The 22067-nt window shown below is 27.6% G+C and overlaps 1 protein-coding gene across 1 annotated transcript in view; it reads right to left on the reverse strand.

Moving 5' to 3' along the window:
• The window catches only part of LOC105197184 (adenylate cyclase type 2), a 43392-nt gene that overhangs the window by 11384 nt on the left and 9941 nt on the right, over positions 1 to 22067 (reverse strand). Inside the window, exons 3-10 of the mRNA XM_039452333.1 lie at positions 21323 to 21517; positions 19862 to 19968; positions 18760 to 18871; positions 7921 to 8048; positions 5620 to 5778; positions 4509 to 4641; positions 569 to 639; positions 66 to 171 (exon numbers count right to left, since the gene is read on the reverse strand). Coding sequence (XP_039308267.1) covers positions 66 to 171; positions 569 to 639; positions 4509 to 4641; positions 5620 to 5778; positions 7921 to 8048; positions 18760 to 18871; positions 19862 to 19968; positions 21323 to 21517 — 1011 coding nt within the window. The remainder of the gene's footprint in view (positions 1 to 65; positions 172 to 568; positions 640 to 4508; positions 4642 to 5619; positions 5779 to 7920; positions 8049 to 18759; positions 18872 to 19861; positions 19969 to 21322; positions 21518 to 22067) is intronic.

Raw genomic sequence — 22067 nt, forward strand, 5'->3', positions numbered from 1 at the left:
AAAAAATAAGAAATGCATTTTAATCGTTTTCTTAAAATCATGTATAAAAATAAATAGTAGCTTACTGTGAGGCCAATATTCTTCGCTAATGTTGCTTCCGCTATATTAGCGAAAGGCTTATCCGCACCCCAACATTCCACATATTTTGTCATTTTACTACTGGGTCTGGACCTAATATACATTATTTATTAATACGGTTATTAATAAATTCTTAAACAATATTATATTATTATTTGTTCTTTAACAACTTACAATATATTATTTTTAATGAGATAAAATGCATTAATAAAATGATACAAATAAAATATTTTAAAAAATTATTAGTATAATATAAATAAAAATATTTAAAAATATTAAACGTGTATTATTAATTTACTATGTGCATTATTAAATAAATATTATTTTTGTTGCAACTTTCTATTCACGATTAATCATAAAATATAACAATTAAAGACTAAAACCTTTTATTGTGCCCCTATTTGTAATCCTATTGTTGTATTGAGATTTTTGCATAGATATGTTAATTTCAGAAAATCTGAATTAAATAGAATTATGTAATAAAACATACCTAGAAGGCATCGGTCCAGGTCCCTGTATACGATTTCCACCGTTTTCCATTCCATTTTCATCTCGATTTTTCTATGAAAAACAAAAATTATATTAAATTTGCATTTTCTGGCACTAGCAATAAGATATAATACTTTATTTAACGCGCAACTTTGTATGTACGTGTATACGTGTGCGTTTAGAATTCTTGTTAGGAAATATTATTTCAAATATTTTAAATAAGCTTCAAATTAATAAAGCGTGTTGTCGAGTAAAGAAATCCCGGAAAGTAGAGAGCTAGATCTAAACCCTAGCTGAGACATTTTTCAAAACAAATTTTAATGTTTGAAAGATATCTATTAATATCAATACCATAAAAGATGCTCATTAGCATCAGTATCATTATTAAATTTATTAATTTAATATTGTGTAATTTAATATTAATTGATCAATTTAATATTGTGATATTACAATTCTGGTTCAATTTAAAGCTGACAATGAGTTTCAAGTATGATTATGTAATAATCGTTGCGCAGTTGAATAACTATCATAGAAAATGCAGTGTGTGTGTGTGTGTGTGTGTGTGTGTGTGTGTGTGTGTGTATATATATATAAATTCACACATAAGAAATATTATCAAGTGCTAAGATTCTTTGACCGTTTAGAGTGTTTCTTTATCTTAATTGTGTATGTAATATTTCAAATAAAATAAAATTTTTTATTTTTACAAAAGAATTATATCTACTATATTTTGCTAAGAGAACATTTGTCTTATGTAAGATATGATGAATGGATATCAAGCAACGAGTATCAATCACTGTCATCATTATCAAACGTGCGTCTTTACACAAAGAATAATATAAAAGTATGTTTCTGCGATAAGGGAAAAATTTCAATCATTATAAAAAAGAATTTTCCGCTTTTATCACGTGGAAGACTTAAGTTTCGCAAAATTATGATTTCCGTATTTGGAAGAAAGGAACATTTCGTTACAAAATAAAAAGTTGTGAATAAATATGAGGAAGAAAAAGCGCGATTTAGCAAGCTTTTAACCAAGTTTTTTAACGAGAGCTTCTGCCGAGATATTTATTGAGGCGATGAACGGAGCATTACGGTCTAAACTTCGTTTATATATAAGAAATACGGGCGCGACTTAATTTACTCGGATTTCCCGTTTCACGGGATCAACTTTATCATCACTTTGTGATAGATTATTCGACGGTGCTAATGCAGATTTTCTGTCTTTTCTCGTAAAAAAGTGCCATTGTTCGTTCGTTTAAACTTTTTTTATTTGAATTATTCTCACAAACGTTTTAACATCTTAATACGCAGATACAAAATAACGCTTTTTTTAAGAAAAAATCAGAGTTTTTATCATTTTATAAAATTTTTAATTTCTTAACTTTATAGAATTTACGGATTTCTATAGTAATACAATGAAGTGGACAAGTTAGAATTATAAAAATTGCCAAACATTATATAAATGAAATGTCTTAATGGTCGTAGCTAAATCTTATTGTCAGTGAAATTTATTTGTGTGATTTTATATACCTTATCAAATTTATGTGGTAATAAATCATAAATTTATTACCGTGCGCGCCGAATAACTTTTTGGTCATAACACAGTTCTAACTAGAAAAACCACCCAATTGCTAGTCGTTGATGCTGACAAATAATACATCATCACAAAATGCCTTAACGGTCATACCTGGATCTTATTGTTAGTGAAATTTATTTGTGTAATTTTATACACTTTATCAAATTCACTAAATTGTGCACCGAATAAATTTTTGATCATAACACAGCTCTAACTAGAAAGACCATCTAACTATTAGTCGCCGATTCCGACAAGTAATATATCATTGGAAAGCACGTGTCGAGATGGTCACAGATAAAGGTCGTTGCCTCCCGAACGAATCTCGGTACGATTTTCACAGGGCTCCTCAGTGATAATTCTATAACTTTCACGCCTCATAACTCAAAAAATACTTAATGAAAATAAACATCAATATAGTATTTTGAAAAACTCTCGACAATAGCTATTAGATTGTGAAACTAAAAGTAGAATGTTTTGAAAAATGTTAAAGAAAAATTGATTTAACCTTGACCTGACCTTGGTGATGCCATTCAAGGTCAAACTAATAAGATCAATAAATAGACCTTTTTAAACCCTATAACTTTTGTTTGAAACATTCTTTTATGAAACTTATATTTTCCAGTTTTTCTTACATTACACCTTGTAAATACCGTACCGACGTTCGGGAGGTAACGACTTATAAGGTACTTGAGTCGGATAAGGTCCAGTACTAAATAAGGCCTACTTTTAAATTTACCATTTAAAAACGCGTTTTATGTTTAAAATATATGCTTAAAAGATATGTCATAGAAAGTAAATAAAGAAGGACTAGAAAATTAATACCGGTAGCAACACATTTATTTAGTGTAACAAAAGCTTGTAACAAAGTGGGTAAATCAGCCGGTTTTAAAAAATTGGTTGTAAATTTAATAAGTATATATTATTTTATGATTTATTACAACATATTATAATATTATTGAACTTTCTAACTATAAAAAAACAAATATGTACGTTGATTTTTTGGAATAAATATACTTTTTTATAAATAATGTATTATTAAATGAGGCTCACTTATACATTTATTGTTATAGCCATTACCATTTGTTTCTTATGTATGTGGCTTGCAACAGTAAATAATGATTTTTAATGACGCTAACTTTCCATAAACTAAAATTGCACTAAAATAGCCAGAATTTCTTAAAGTTAAAATATTAATTATAGACAAAATTAAAAATAATTGTGATGTTTTACAGTAAAATAGATCTTAAAGGATTTCGTATTTGTGATTAACAATCATTTTAATAATAAGTTAGAAAATAATGTTTATTTTTTTTGTTATTTTCAATTTATTTTTAATTTGAACCTTATTAAAAGCACAAAAATTTAATAAGGCCCAATGTCAGAATTAAAACCCAAATATAGAAGATAATTTTATTTTGGCGAGTGGTTGAAATAAACATTTTATTCTCATTTAGTTTATTTCAATATTTTTGTAAATAGAATTTATAAAAAATAAAATAAGTTTGATGGACCTTATTTGGCTCGGGTACTTTACATAGATCTGTAATCATCTTGGTACGTACTTTCCGATACATTACTTGACGGGATCGACGATTAACAATTAAGAGGTCTTCCCAGTAAGTTAAATAAGAATTAGTAATATCAATTTAATAAACGCGATATTGCTAAGTCTTATTTAACTTAAAGCTGTTATGACCAAAAATTTATTTGGCACGCAGTTCAGTAAATTTGAAAAAGTATATAAAGTCACACGAATAAATTTCAGCATTAAGATCTGGTATGATCGTTAAAGGCACTTTGTTCTTCCGTATATTGCGTTTTCATATTATTGTCAAAAAAGTTCTTTATGTTAAACGTTATATAAATTATTTAATGTCACCGTTTACGATATACAAAAAATATATTTAACACTCGTATAGCTTTCTCAACAATTTTACGTCGCGGTATCGCAAAGTATGTTATGTTAATATTGCTCATATTTGTCATCAGTGAAAAAAACGCATTTTAAAAAGTAATCTAAAATACAGTTTTTCTTATAGCAAAATATAAGCAATATAAATTAACGTGCCACTGCGACGATTGCTCTTTAATTCAATTTTCATTCAATCTTTTTAATTAGCACCGATGAAGATAAAGTGTATGTACTATTATAGCAAATGAGAATAGATTGAATGTTTGTGTTTTCCCTTCAGCGATGCCGTTTATTTTCATAAAGCGAGAAGAATTAAGCGACAAAAGTTAAAGAATATTTCTAATTAAAAACCTGAATCGTCGACGAATAAGGTATTTGCGGAAACACATTTTAAATGATGATGAATTTTTAACGAGCTTTTTATTTACTTTGTAGTACGAAAGTTTTACTTACTTTGGGTGGCACGATAAGAAAGGTCTCTATTTTGTGCTGAGCAAGATAACTTTCTCGAGATCCTCCATCGCCTGGCTCAACCTCAAACCGATCGCCTAGTTGCAGTAGAGTAGCCTTTGTTATGTGAACTCTCCTTAAAATTAAAAAATTCTTTAAAATAAAATCTAATATTTATTTTTTAATTATTTTTTTGCTTACAATAATTTATTATTTAATAAAGAATGCTTATTACTATTTTAAGAAAACATATAAAAATCGCATTATAATTTTATTAAAGAAGAGAAGTATAGAGAATGAAAAAAATACTATACTTTTTAATAACACATGTAACACTTTTATTAAAAAAAACTAAAATGTATTTTTTAATTAAAGAAACATTTTAATAATAAAATTAAAATACAAAATTATAACAAAAACTGAAATAACTATTGCTAAATTAAATAATGGAGTCTTAAATCGTAAATAATCGTTGAATTCTGTACGTGCTTACATGACGATCAAGATTGTATAGTTTCAGTAAATTATATAAAATAAACAACCCAGCGAAAAAGATGACATCAAATGACTAATTTTAATAATGTCTTAATGAGGTCTCTAATGTAAATACGTCGAAATGTCATTTTGTTTGCTGAGAATTTTTTTTAACTTTACAGGCATTTTTTTTAACTTTACACTTATCTTTTTGGTTTATGAGAAATTTTAAAAAAATTTTAATTTTTTGCTAAACTAATACATCTAAAATTGATAGAAATTAATGTAAAATAAAATAAAATAAAATAAAACTAATTTTCTCTGAAACTAAAGTCTTAATAGTTCCTTAATATCATACAACGATGAAATTAATTCTAGTTATACTTCTTGCAACTTCGGCACATCAAACAGAAATCAGATATGAAAAGGGTCATAAATTGTTACATCACTATTTCATAAAATAATAAAAGTTCCAGCTAAGAAAATATATCCCAAGTGCTAACGTTCAGTACTTCGCAGAAGATAGTAGAGCACTTCGTTCCGTATATAGTATTATAGCATAAGCATAATGCATTGCAGTGCGGTAGAGATGAAAACCAATACAGGTCGAGAGGACCACGACAGTGGTGAAGCGTCTTACCCTGGCAGACCACCGCTTTCCATGTGATTGGCCAAGGTCACGTCGTCACTCCACACGTCGAATTGCCATTTCCGCAGACCGAGTACTCCGCACAGCACGTTCCCTGTGTGAATTCCTATCCTCATGTCGACATTAAAGCCCGTGGCCTCGCGAACAAACCTACCGTGCGACGAGATTCAATTCGAGAATATTTTTAGTCCCTCACTTTTATGCGGGCAATTGTCGCCCCTATATTCTTGTATGTATTCTTGTTCATTATGTTTGATCGAGTTGGTTTCATGAATTCAATTTAATATTAAAAAAGATCTTCAGAAATATTAAAAAACAATATTTGCCATAATCTACATATTCTACATAAAATTATCTAAATTATCTAGATAAAGGAATAGTTTTATTTTATTTTTGATCTAGGCGATTCGAATGTATATTAGCTTTACTTTAGATAAAAGAAGTGCTGTTTTTTTCCAAATTATCTAACAAGTTAATATAAACAACACGTATGAAATACTGTCTTTTTAGTATTTTTATCTTCAAATTACAATTTATTTTAAAAAAAGTATTTTTTGAAATAATAATAATAGATTGTACAGATCAAAAATAATAATAGTACAATGTAGTAAAATGTTTGAAAACTATAAGTCATTCGAAAATTTGTATAAGAAACTTTGTGAATTAATATAATATGAGTTATATACATTCTCTATATCTTTTAACTTTGATTTTTACTTCCGTATTGATCCAAATCTAAAGAATACCCTTTGTTGAATTAAATTAAAGAACTCTTGTTTTAAGAAATAGAGATTTTTGAATAAAAATAAAAATATATTGTTTTAATGTCCCCAAAATTGTTTTGCTTAACAGCGATATTGCCTTAAAGTTATCTAGATCAACAAATTTATCTTTTTTCTAAATAAACTTAAATTAAATTATCATTATCTTATCTAAGCTATATTTATATGAAATTTATTTTATCTTTATCTAAATAATTTTAAGTTATTTAAAGACTGTCACAATACTGATTAAAGATAAATGAAAATTAATTTCCTGGTTCTTTCTGCTTCCTCATTTAGAATTTAACCGTATAAAAATAATTATCTTTTTTGTATAGCTACATTTTATGAGAAACAACAGACTAAATTTAAAATAAAAATTAGCCTATGTAAAGCTAAATATATTAATTATATAAGGAATACAATTTCTCTGAATTATTAATTTTGAAAAAAGTTTTTCAATTCCAATGTGTAATGTGGCAAAAGAAACAATTTCTATTTATCACAACAACTCGATAGATATTAATTATTTAATTATACAGAACGTTTAATTACCGATACAGAGAATTACGGTTAAAGAAAAAAATAATTCTTAATTTGATACACGACGAATTCTTACTAAAATTTAGTGAAACTAAAATTTAGATGTGAAATGTTTGGAGGTATTAAAAAATAATAAACCTTTAAGAAGAAGGTTTTTAAAATTATCGAGTATAATAAGCAACGATTGATCGGTCTTTTGATTCATATTGTTCTGTAATTAATGTCTACATAACTAAGCGATGCTGTATTAATCCTCTAATCACAGATGAGCAATCCATGGTATTTCCATGTATGAATGCCATCGACAAAGCATACAAGTCTATAATTATGAAAGAGCCATAGATGATTGACCACAGTTGCGCGAGAGTGTTTCAACTGTACATACATATATTGATGATAATTATACACATTTATAGCTACGTAATATAATGTAACGTAAATAACATAAAGAATTTATATTTTACTTTCGTTTTCATTCCAAATAAAATTCAAAATTTTTCAAATTTTTTTTTAACTGAAAATACCAATGAATTCAAATTATTGGAACTTATGGTTGTTGTTAATTAGTGCACAGTATTGGATTCGAATAATTTTTAATACTTTTTTACAAATTAAACAATATTGTTCCATAAAAACGTTAGCGCTATACAAATTAATTTATAATTAGCAAAGTCTAAAATATTCTCTTTATCAATAATAATTATTTGCATTGTATGCATTAAACGTGAGAAAAATGTGAAACAAAAAGAAAGAACGGTGTCAATAAAATATCGCAATGTTCTACATCGATGGTTTTATAGGAAAATCTTCGTTCTTTTTGTAAATTTTTCATAAAAGTAATGTCGCAATTATTTTCACGTTTCTTTTTTCACCTCGTTAAGCTTCAGGCAACAATTTAGAGAAATAGGTGGAGAAAAGCGTAACTAACGAGCTCTCGTTCTCGTTCGTTAGTAACATGATGTAATTTCGGAATTTAATCGACCCTTACCTGATAGCATCAATCATTTGCAACCCCATATTTACACAGTTGTAAGCGTGATTTGGACGGGAAACCGGAAGCCCGGAAACGCAATAGTAACAGTCACCCAAAATTTTGATCCTCATGCACTGGTTGTCCTGAAAATCATGTATTAATATATTATTAAATACACCAATAATAATATGAATTTTATTTAACTCTAAACAATTACTCTATTATTCTTTGAACCTTGTAGAATAAAAAAACACTCAAAAATTGTATTAGATCGTTTTTAACACTGTGTAAGAATGAATATGAATTCTTATTAAATTGGTAAATTATCAAAAATTGCATATGCTCAATTGGTACTCTTTTAGAGTAATTTTATTATGAGATTTAAAAAGTAGAAGTAGAAAATTAAAATAGTGAAGACTAGAAAGATGAGAAATTATATTTGTATGTATTACATACACTATATTTTTATTACAACTGTATATATTATTAACAATATACTATATTGTTATACTTATTATTATAATTATTGTAATTATTGTATACTATATTATTATACAGAGTACTTTAAATATCGAAACTTTGGGAGTAAGTAGAAGAACAATAAACTAAGAAAAAAAGTTTTTTAAAGGTTTACTTACTCATTTTTGCTTTATTTTAGAGAAATTTTTAAACAATGTTTTTATTCCTTACTTATTTATTTACATTCAACATATACATAATTTTTTAATAGCTTTATCCGTTTACAATATTTTTCATGAAAATTAATTGTCATTTATGAAATTTGTGACTAAAGAAACTAATTAAAATTCAATCTCTGCACCGTTTGAAAATGGTACGAGCAGTGTCTGGCTGCAATACGAGCTGTCAGTGCTAGATGTTTGCGTTGCAGCAAGAGGCCAACATTTTGAATAATACCTTGATGAAAGAAGTGACAACATAAATAAACGTAAATAAATAGGTAATAAATAAATAAAAAAATGAAAACATTTTTGTTCCTTAATTTGTGCTGTTTTCTCTAAAACGAAACAGAAATAAAGAAATCTTTAAACGATTTGTTTTAGTTTATCGTATCCATACACACGCTTAAAGTTTTACATTCAAATAAAAGAAATTACAAAATATTATAATTATAATATTTTGTAATTCCTTTTGTTCTCATCATATTTAATCTTTTAATATTGTAGTCATAAAATTCTGTATATTTATGATCTCTGCAATTCCTGTACATTACATTCTTATTACATATAATATTTTATGGATATTTAGTATAAGAATTTTTGTTACAGTGCGAAAACTGCAGCGACAATAATCCCATATTTATGATACAGTAGTCTTTTATTGATCCGAATCAAAACAGAAGCTATAATATAATTACGATTTGAGAACTGCATCTTGGATAAATAGTCGATTTGTGTTAGCCATTAATTTGCATTTATATGAAAATGTATAAATTTTGATCACTCATGCAACGTCGTTTTTATTCATTGCAATATTCACATTTAATTACCAGTTTGCCATCGATTTAATTAACGTTGCGTGTAAATGAATAATTTATGCACGTGCACCAATTTATATTATTAAGTACTAACAAATCTTTATTTTTCGCAAATTTGCATTTTTAGATAAATGCTATTAATTATGAAAATATTCTGTAAATCTTATTAAATAAATTTTGTTTTTGAGTCCAGTGCTTTGCAGTTGTTTCCTTTTTCTTATTTACGGACGGATTGAAATATCCATGTGCGGTGACAAAGTAAATATGCTGCAAAGACAGAAAATGGACAGAGACATTCCTGACGAAGCTTCGATAGTCCCGTGTTTATTTCATCCATACAAATAGAGAATAAAGTTTTTCCATCTCTGGTCGCTATGTACCTGTCACGAAATATTGCACATTTTCCAGATTCAATTCCAACGGCGGAGAAAGTTAGTTCGAAAACATCTATCGCCTGTATAATAATGCCGTTGTTATCAATATGAATAGAATACTTTTGCAGAACTCAAAACGCGAAGAATGATAATTGAAATTTTATTCGGTTTGTCTTACATTACGATATAATCGTGTTACATCCGGTCACATTACATTTAACTTATATTCGAATCTGACACTCGAGCTGACCTTAATTGAACTAATTAAGATCCGATTTAGTTGGGACTTAATATCAGATCGAGTTCAGAAAGGGTCTAGTTTCCGCCGTCTAAAGCACCCTTGAGATTACGATAGCTGATCCAAGAAGACTTCGGTTCCAGTCTAATATCACGAGACTATAATTTTCTTGGATATGATATGATTGTGAGAAGAAACTTTGTAGAATTTATTTGAATTTACTTTAAAAAATATATATGAAACAAACGAATTTCATTGAGGAATAATATTTTGCAAAATATATAATGATGTTTTCTTATGAAGATCTTGATATATATGGAATCATTTATGGAATGATTTATTACGCATTTTCATAATAATAAAGAAAATACTTAAAAAAATACAGATTGTTCTATATTACACTTAAAAATAATAAAAACGTTTGGTGACAATTTTCTAATCGAATAAAAAATTATTTCAATAAAAAGTAAAAATGTGTTATAATGGAAATTAAATTAAGATGTGTTCACAAAAATTGAACGTTTTTATATAATTACCTTAAATAGTCAAAATGATTTGTAAAGTTTCATTGCAGTATAAAGATTAGTTGTTCTATAAATAAAGAAACTTATTTATTTGTTTATATATAAAACAACCGATCTTGGAATTGTAATAAAACTTTAAATAAATTATCTTGAATACTTATACAAATAAACTTGAGATCTTTGTCATTGTATTTTGAAATAATATCATGTTTCATAACAAATGAAGTAGATGAACTAAATATATTAATATAAGTTATTAAATCAAAACGTTGTTTATATAACATTCATATATACAATTTATTTTAAATATAAATATTAATACATTTTCAATTTCTATTTACTTTTCTGAGATAGATGGATACATCTTTATTACAAAATTGTATGTCTTATTTTTATCTAAAAATTATGTTATCTGTGACAATAATTGACTCAAAGCTGATTCGAAAAATTTGTCGCCGATAAAGATTTTGTCTTCCTCCATTTTCCGCCTCGTTAATTTATTTGTGAATTTATGTAACATTTCTTCCCCTATTTTCTATCTTTTCCCTTCTCTTATTTAATTCGGCTTTGTGAACCGTGAAATGTCGTTGAATAATTGAAAGAATTGACACAAATATCATTGTATGAAACGAGAAAAAGTACACTGCTGCATAACCAATGCCACACTGAGAAAAAAAAGTAAAAAACAGTTTTTAGATACTTTTAATCTAATTTTTTCATTACTATTAGTACTATTTAATATTATGATAACAAGAATTCATACATTTTGTAACAGTCTCGTTTCGAGTGATCATTCCATTCGTTTTCATGCAGAGATTTTTCATTAAAAAATTTTGGGACGTTCGATTTTTTTATTCTCTCGGACTTTATTAATTTTACAATTTGCAGTTTATAATTTACAATTATAATTTACATTTTACTGTAAAAATAAGTTCAGCCGTTGTGGAATATGTTCTGCGAATAAATTTTCCATCCTTTTTGCGAAAGTATATTTAGAATAGAAATGTTTGCAATACGAGATTACTTTTGCATTTGATTTTATAAAGAATTGAATTTCTTTTCTTATCGAATGGTAATAATTTCGATAATAAAGTTTTTCTGGTCAATTTATTCGACAGTTTTTAACCCAAAATTCAATTGAAGAGTTTTCTACAATAAAAACCAAACAAGTCCGCAGATTTTTTAAACATGGATTCTCAAAATAATTATCAAAGCCTAGAACAAATTTTTATACTAATTATACTTTATGTCAAGTAAAAAATTATCAAAATTGTATTGTAGTGTATAAGAAAAATATAAAATGTTTTTGTTGAAAGCTTTATAAAATTTTGTAAATAAAAAGTGGAAAAAAATTATTGCTTTATAATTTTTATATTTTAAGTAACATTTTTTTCTGTATCTTTATCATTAATATTATAAAAGAAGATAAATGTAAAATATGTGATAAGTAAGTAGTAAGTATAAAGTTTCCGCAAAAACCAAACAAGTCCAAAAATTTTATTTTTTCTTCTAAACGGATTTTCAAAATATTAAGCAAAGCCTACAACTTTGTTCTTATATCTAGTAAACGTCCGGAAAAAATCGTTATATTTATATAATAAACGGTTTAAAGATGAAGAGTTTTTTTCCTGAAAAGTTAGCTTTCTGGACTTGTTTGGTTTTTGCATGAAACTTTTTAATTCAACTTAAAAAGTTATATCAATGTGCAGTTTCAATATTGACTTCTTTTTATATTGTTACATTAAAAAGTAAATCGTTAAATCAAAGATAAAAATTAATTTTTCTCAATTTAAGAAAGAAGTTTTTATATTAATATCGCTTGAATATCTTACGATTCTTTTTCATCGTATTTATTTTATTGCGTAAGGAAGAGCAAAATTTTAGTACGTAAATTTGATTTAAAGATTCGATTTAGACTATGTAATGACTTTCTAAAGACTTTGTAATGAGATTCCCCCATAATTTCTGCATCAAGGTACAATCTGTTTCTCGCAAATTACAATTATCGCCGAAACTCGACGGTTACACGACATTACACGACACGATTCAAGAAACGAGAGGTTACGAGCTGTGACATAGATTGTCACATATGTGCCTCGATTATTTGAGACTGAAATCAAAACCGATAAATTTGAGTTAGACGACAAAATAAGGTAAGACGTAGAAAATTATATTTGGAAAATTACGTCTCATCGTGTTTTTGTCTGCCACAATTAAAAAATTATAGAAATAACCACTATTTAATATATAGCACAAACACTATGAGATTCTTTAAGATGGAATTTCTCTGCGGCATAATTCCCATCATTGGTCAGCATGCCGTTGCAATGTTTTTGCCATTATTACGATGCCGATCTGGAAGTTTATTTTTTTTTTATTTTTCCACAGAGAACATTTTCTCTTAAAATTTACTTTTAAAATCGTGGTAATCTCGAGACAACATGACATCAAAGAATTCTACTATAATTTTAGTAAAGTTTAGTAAATTTTAATGAAAATTCTTTAATGTCCATGTTGTCTCGCAATTATCATGATTTTAAAAGTAAATTCTAAGAGAAAATTTTCTCTGTGCAATAAAAAATTATATGTACTTGTTGATACTTTAAATATAATAATTTAATCTTTTCAAGTCTTTTCTTGAAAAAATTGGACATATATTGTCTATTTTTAAAGGTTTAAAGTATTGCTAAATATAAAAACGTCAAAACATAAAAATTCGAAATGGATTTAATATGGTAAATTCAAGAAATATAATATAAAATTGTAATGAAATTGATTATTGTGCGTAATAGGCGTATTTCATCGCTTATTTGACGTGAATGTAAACAAATTGTTTATTATGAGCATTCTTTTCTCTCTTGCCTGTAAATATAAATCAATAGCTTTTCTCCATTATTTTTTCAATTATCGACATAAAAAGTTTAAAAATTACGCACGTTTATACATTATGTATAGTATAAATATGTCATCAGAAATTTATATTGTTAGTTGAGTAATTACAAAAATTATACTGCATAACATGCACATACCTTCGGTGAATTCGAGAACTTTCTGATTTAACACAAAAATAATTTTTGATATTTTATAATTCTATGTACAACAATAATTGTCAGTTGAAATTTAAACAGTTTCCTTTAACAAATCCTAGTTGAATTAAATAGTTTAATATTTATCAAAAATATGATTTTTTAAAGACCGATACACATACGTATAGTCAGACCCAAAAGGATTAAAAGTTCTAAATCAAAACTACCTGTTTCTTTTTATGCGATCAAATCTTTGTCTGTAAAGTTTGTAACTGTAAAGTTTCGTCGAAATCGAAATATTAAATCAACAAACCGCAAATAATTGCTCAATGCAATCAAGCCGAATGATTCGGATTGCATACGCCAGTTGTTTGGTTTTTCCGCTTGTTGTTTAATCCGCCAGCGGATTAAACAACATGAGAGTGATATTCGCAGATAAAAAAAGAAAGACGTTTTGCAAGACGATAACAGCATCTATCATATAGTATTTGGATTCATGCCGCGTTCCGGTGACGTCGTAAGACCTTCCGGCTGCTATAAAAGCGAATTATACGATGCCGTAAAGCTGGAGGCCTTGGCGTTTGCATCTGGCCCTCGGCGCGGCGAAATTTAGCAAGTTCGTGGCTAGCTCATGTCTCTTCGAACAGACGGATACTCGGCTTTATCAACAATTCCTAAAACTCGTGCTCGATAACGGTGGTGTGGCGATTGCAACGTTGCGGTTGCGAGGTAAAAAATAAATGAAACTCGAGTTTTAAAATCCGTTCGCTCGCGGATGTGCGCTTCGACCCTCTTTGACGTTGGAAATATATTCCGCATAAATGTTCATCGATATTAACTTTGCGAGTTACCCTACATTAATGTAATGCTGACTTGTTTGCAAATAATTTTCAGTCGCGAGAAGCGAAGGGAACAGTAAAAATTGATAAATATTAAAGCAACAAAAAAGTTTTACAACGGCACAAACATAATATGTGTAAAATTAATTATTAAATTAAATTTCACGAAAAATAGAAAACGTAAAGTAAACATATTAGTCAACAGAATAATTAATAATGAAAACTTGAAGATAAAATCTTCATAATATCACGTCATAAAGCTTTTTTTATTTTCAATGAAGCTCGATGATATATCGATATGAAAATTCAAGGTTATAAACGTAGAGCAATAATTATGAAAAAAATTGTGTATTTTATGAAAATGATTTGAATCTAAAAGCTAGGTGGGTAATATCGTTTTATCCACTTGATTTCTTTCTTTCGATTTTTCGTCAACTGCGAAAAGATCCAAATAGCAGAGTGACATTAAAGGACGATATAGTAACATCTATCTTGGTCTACTTGACGTCACTACATCGTCTTTTAACGTTACTCTGCTATTTGAGACGTAATTTTAAGCTTACATAGAAAAGTTCCCAATTCGGAAATTCAAAAAAAGTATGAAACTTTGGCAATATATAGAGTTATCCTGATATGTAATAAACTATTTTTTTTACTCCAAATGTGCTTCAAAGAAATAAAATTAATTTCTGAAAATTCGCCTATTTCTTATTTTCGTTTTATTATTTACAGCAAATTTACTTCTTTTAATGAAATTTATCGATTAGAAAATTTTCAGAATTGTTTAATAATGAAACAAAAAAATGGACTAATTTTCACAAGTTGAATTTATCTATTCAGGTTGAAGTCTGGCAGTAAAAAAATAATTTATTACATGTCAATATTTTCTACGTATGCCAAAGTTACATAATTTTTTTTCCGAATTAATGGAGATCTTCTCTTATTATACAAATAGTTATGTTATAGCTATTTTATTAATTCAGAAAAAGGGTGTTTTTCAGCAAGAGACATATGTGACACGGTGCAATAAAAAGAATCATTTCACCCTTGCGACAAACTAACACTGACAAACAACAAAAATGAAATAATTCACTATGTTACGTCATGTCAACTGTGTTTCTTGTCAGAAAACGTTCAAAGCTGCAGGAGGAGATAGACAGAGTGTACAATATTACCCGTTTTTTTATTCATATACAAATTTATATATGTTGCTATTTATGATGAAAATGTCGTACATTATATCAATTTAAAAGAATTGTTAATTGTTTTCAATTTGTAAGTTTTGTTAAAAGTTAAAATATTGTATTAATTCTTGAGTATTTTTTTATTTAATCTAAACGCGCTGACAAAGCACCAATTTCTCAAGAACTCGGGTATTGCCGAACTCAAGCTTAATATTGCGTTTTATTGTCGTTCTAAAAGCAATTTTCCGCGCTAATGTAGCGTGACGCGGAAGTTCGAGCTTTTTCTTTGCCAAGAGAAAGAATGTAAGCGGTATCCGATTATGAGCACAGGGTCGTGCAATATTGTACACTCTGTTTTCTTCTGTAGCTTTATTAGTTTGTAGCTATATTAGTTTAAGCTTAAAACTACTCTCTCCGTAATTTGCGGAAAATCGGAGGAATGAGTGAAAACGACGATATAAGACAAATTATGTTTCTCATTGACAGTTTTAAATTACCCTATTAGATCACAAAATTTGTCTTTATTTATTTTTTTTTTTTTTCATTTTTTGCAGTCATTTTTCTTCTAACAATATAAAATTTTACATATATTACATATCGAGAAACCATTAATTTTCTTTGAACATGAAAAAGACTTATGTGGCGACATTGTGAAGATTTTGTCGTACATTTTTTTCATTAATAAGTATTTTGTAAAGCTATTTCTCGAAATTTTGTAACGCGTTTATTTTATGTATTCGATTTTTCATGTAAATGAAATTTTTGCGGCACAAAATTGATGCTACGGGGTAGAGGAAAAAAGAAGACAGTCGTTAGCGAGAATAAATTGCGCACATTTTTGCAAATCAAACGATCCGAAAAGAAACCTTTTATCTTCATCATTCCATTATGGTTTGATTGAATGACATTCAATATTTGTCGAAAAAGCGCAACCGTAGCACACTGTATTTCGCAATCTCGTTTACTATTTTTTTAACTAAAGTCATCTATTATTTTTATAAAGTTCGGCTATTTCTGTGAAGCTTATTGTATTGTAAAACACTTTGTTTTTGAAATTCATCCTTTTCCATTCCTCCTCATTGTTATTTTTTAATATATTTTTAAAATAAAATTCTTTTTGACATTATATTTGTGCAGAAATGCAAATCAATTCATTTATATTTTATTAAGAATTCGAATTATTAGAGTAATAATTAAAATAAAAGGTATTTTATTTCAATATATTTCACGTTGAACAAGTTTTATGAGATCGGTTGGTCATTCCTAATTTTACTGGAAAATGCATTTCCCCAAAACTTAATATTCATGAAACGAAACTTTTTGGTAATCATACAGAAATCTCGTTTGTAATTAAAGTGGTTCTCTTAACTTTCAGCTTTGCGAAATTTACAATTATAAAAAGGTTTCGAAATATATATTTATAAGTAATTTTCTAATTTTAGAAGAAAGGGAAAATTATGAATTAAAATCAACGAACAAAATATGATTGTGCAAAAAATTGTGAGGAGAAATGTGAAAGAAAAATTTCTATGTACCTAGTAAAATTAATGTCGCGTTCAAATCGATTTATATTTATACTTAAAATATATAATCTTTAATTTTTAATTCTGTAAATATTTTATACTTTTACGATTTCCATGAAAGAGATAGCTTTTTCTTTTTACTATTAGATGAACGCATGCTTAACAGAATGTCATTGCAACAGATTATTACAAATATGACGCACGAATAAAACAAATAAAATTGCTACGCTTGCGAAAGAGCACATATTCTATGCTTTTTTGATGGAAATTCAGTTACAGAGAGTCGCAAGCCCGGAAATTTATTTAGTCAACGAGGAACTTTGATTTAAACGTATATTGACGGACGGAAATTCAATTTGTACGCAGCTGAAAAACATTGTATTTGAACTTTTAAATAGAAATGAATACGCATAAGCAAGAATCGAAAATATTCTGCAAATATTGGGTAACTTTTGAACTGCGTCGTTTAGCGAGATAAACTTTCCTTCAATTTCAAGTTAAAGCTTTCAACAATTATATTATAAGCGGAAAAATTTTTCCTAACTAAAATTAAAACATCTCTTCTCGCGCCAAAAATTTTGCAACGTTAGAGTTATATTGAATTAACTGCTTGCACGCGTTTTATGGAATAAATTTTATAAAATAAATTTTATTTGAACTGTCAAACAGAAATGAAATGCGTAAACACGGATCAAAAATATTTTACAAGTAAATATTGGATAATTTTTAAATTGCAGTCTTTTTTGTCAAATTTTCTTTTAATTTTTAATTAAAATTTTCCATAATTATATTGTAAAAAGAATTTTAATTAACTAAAATTAAAAATAAAGAAAGTTTTAATTCAGCAAGATGAAAAATCTCTCCTCGCGCTAGAAATTTCGTAGCGTTAGAGTTATATTACAATACCTGTTTGCACATTTTATGGAATAATTTTTATTGAATAAATTTTATTAAATTTAGGAATTTGAAATGTTTGAATATTATTCTCGCGCAAATTGAAAGTACACTTTCAATGTCTCTCTTTGCACAAGCGATAGGAGAGATCACACATTCAACTTGTTGGTTAAAGGTAAAAGGTTTTAGACATTTTATTCGCCTCGCACTAATGGATCCATAGTCGATCCATAGTCTAACCTTAGGTTAGATGACAATATTGGCGATAATATACGTAGCAAGAAATCTAGTTTATCAGATCACGATTTTCTCTTTATTAATCTGATACCATATATATGATATTATATTAATATCTCATATTAAAATTTTATGTGTGTGTGTGTGTGTGTGTATAATTTCAGAAATAAATTTATTAAATAATTTTAAATTTGCATTAATAAAAAATATAGTATATGTTTGTACTGATCAGAATTAATTTTATTAAGCAGAATTTAATAGAATTGAATTTTTTTATTAAATAAAATGATTTTTACAAAAAAAAATCATTAAAAATGTACTTCAAATTTTTACATGCAATTGGTAAAGAGTTTTATTAAATAAAAAAATTTATTTTTTAAAATTATGATATGTTATAAAGAGGTATCGACAAAAGAAATTATGATTTAAATTAAGTACCTTACATAATAAAAATTGATATTTATTTTGAATTTAACATTTAATTGAAAATAAATCAAATTAACTTTATGTTTTCTCTTACCTGTGCTATTTGATCGAATCTGCCAAAGAGCTCGTTAAGCGTCTTCACAAGATCGGAAGCCGAGAGCTGTTCCGACAGCGGTGTAAAGTTGACAATGTCTGCGTAGAGAATGCTGTGCAATCAAGAAAGATATATTGTTTTCAAAAATATTTTATGCGTTGTGCAAAATTTTTTGACAAAGTATAGAAATGCTTATATCAAAAAAATTTAACAAGATTAAAATCGTTTTATAAATGTTTTTATAAATTTAATAATTAATCTAATATTTACATTATGTTTATTAGAAAAAAACAGAGCAAGAAAATGGGTAAAATACGAGTATTTTCAGTAAATTATTTAATATTTTGTCAAAAAGTTTTAATATAAAAGTTAAATTTAAATATGTACGGAATAATCCTTTATCAATTCTAGGAGCGTCTTATAAGGAGTACTTCAAAGAAAGGGATATATTGAGGAAAAATTCGTCTTTGATGGATCGACATTTAAAGTGCGTTCAATTGAATTCTAGATGCTGCACAATCGAGCGATCGTACGATTTAAATTCAGATGCATCGCTAGATCGATGAATAAATAAAGGACAAGCGACCAAAGGCGATGTGCGACACGTGCAGCGTGCGTTTATTTCAATGCAATCAATATTCCTTGCCATCATCCTCGACCCATATAATCCCCGGGAGAACTAAATACGCGCACGCCTTCTAAATACATTGATTATGATTAAATTATTCCTGTTCTTGACCTTACGAAACGGCTCTTTATCTTATTTTTATACATTATCTTTCTTGTCTGTCTCATAAATCGATTCGAGCAAATGCTTGCATGAACGAAATGTTAGAGATATCGAAAAGAAAATTGTGGATTTAAATTAATTCCACAACATAAAAATTGTTATTTATTTAGGATTTTTGAACAACGAGAATATGCGCGGCACTTGCTATATTAATATTTTATACAATTAAATAATTATCACAGAAATTTGTTTTGTTACGATCATATAAACATGTATATTTAAACTTGTATATAAAATTATATACAAATTTAATATACATGTACTATATATTATATAATTTAAGTATGTATAAAAATTTTAATAATAAATTACCTTACGTTATTATGTCGTTGTACATACATTTCTTGAAAGGTGGTTTGCTTGTGCTTATTAGCTTCCTGACAAGCATCTGCCATTTTCAGCATTATACTTCTCTTTACCTGTGATAGCGAATTGTGTAAAATTAAAGTAAATATTTCTTTCTGTTTGATACAGATATTATTATTATTGTAGATATTATTATTATTATTATTATTATTATTATTATGGCTGTGTAATTTTGTAATGATTATATTAATTATCTGATATAGTGTCTATATTCTCCTATAACATATTAAATTCGAAATGTATACATTATGCAATGTCGCATCGACAAGACATTGTATATACTATAGTTTTCGATTAGTAAATTAACACATAAATCACTCGTTCAAAGCCATGAATTATTCATGTCACCGATAAATACTATATGGTTTACGCAGTATTTGTATTTGTATTGGTCAAAAATAATCGGAATACAAATTGCAATCAATTTCAATGGACAATTTGTTCCGCATTATGAAGGCTATTAGAAATAATTAATTGGAAGAAAATATCACCTATTAAAAGCATAATTAAAAGTATAAAATCTATTTGGTTGTTTCAATGTCATAAAAATTGTTCTATCATATTTCTATCGTATAATTGTACATAATTATGTATAATGACTACATAAAATTATGTGCAATTATATATAATCACATATAATTATATATAATTATATATAATTTTATATAAAAGTTATACATATTTATATGTAATTATACATATTTATACATAATTATATATGTTTTAATACATGTAGACATACTTGATACATAATTATATATAACTATATATAATTTTATATGAAAAATTTTTTACTGGGTAGTTAATCGAAACAAATCTTTCCAAACGCTCTCATTCACGCGTTGCAAATAACTAATGTAAAACTTTCTCTATAAATAACGCGTATCTTTTCTTTGACTTTTATTTCAAGTTCTTATAAATTTGACTTTAATTTCGCAGGAAACTTTAAAGCGAATCGTTAATTACTTCAGTCAGGAAACTTTCTCTCAAAAGTTGCTATCTGATTTTTATCGCAGTACGATATTTCTTAAATCGATCTCCGTCATGTAATTGCGCACAGATTGGGAGTATGCGCAAACTGCAACAGTAAACAATCGTTCAGAAAATCGCACACGTGAGCTTCTCTTTAATATTTGAAAAACTAGTTGCTTTTATAAGAGGCACGCCTACATATTTCGTCCTTCGCACAATTTTGTTAAATTAATTCTGCGATTAAATATTAGTAAAAAATTAAACTTGTAAAATTAAAAATTTAATTAAACATTAAATGATTGATGACAGGATGCAGTAATGAGAAATTTTTCATCATATATCCATGCACGGTGAAAAATTTAACGCGGATGCTTCGTAATGGATCGTAATCGGGATTTTAATTAGATTATGAAGCGATACATTTTTATTACTCACCTCTGCCGCAATGTAGGCTGGAATAACGCTGAGCAATAATTGTTCCTGCTGCTCCCTCTCGCATTCAAGCTTGATACGCGACTCAATCACCGTCTTTGTGCCGGAGAAAGTCTTACGATGAGCCATCATTGTTAGAATCCTGTAGTACATGCCTGCGAGGATAGCGGCCAGCAGGAACATGATCTCCACAATAATCTTACAAAAGAATATTTTTCTAAAATGACTAATTTGCATATTTATTGAAATGTATTTTTAGGGACGTTCTGCCTTTTTACAATTTCAAAAGGCAATTACTTTGTGATATAATGCATTATATCACAAGAAGTCAAAAATTATTATTAGGGTTATCATGTTCGTTGTATGTAAATATACACGTGTAATGATGAGAAACATTAAAAATAATAATAAAAGAAAACAGGCTCTAAATGAGCAATAAAAGGGTATAAAATGAATAAAATATGAATTTTATTGTATTAAACATTATATATAGAAACAAAACAGTTCCGACACACTAAGTTTTTGTCAACCGCGCTAATTTATTAGAAGAGGTATATTATGACCATGTTAGGTATGTGTCCCTACTGGTAATACCTACTTATAATAGGGTAAATGGCCCGAAATTTGGCCCTGCGCCTAATTTCTCCCTCCAGTCGATCTCTGCAATGTAGTTATTAACTACTACAGCCTGTTCGCAATTGCGGAAAGTGTTACTAAAGACAACACTAGATAGCTGGCAACGATTACT

This window comes from Solenopsis invicta, chromosome 8, assembly GCF_016802725.1.
Source record: "Solenopsis invicta isolate M01_SB chromosome 8, UNIL_Sinv_3.0, whole genome shotgun sequence".
Lineage (NCBI taxonomy): Eukaryota > Metazoa > Arthropoda > Insecta > Hymenoptera > Formicidae > Solenopsis > Solenopsis invicta.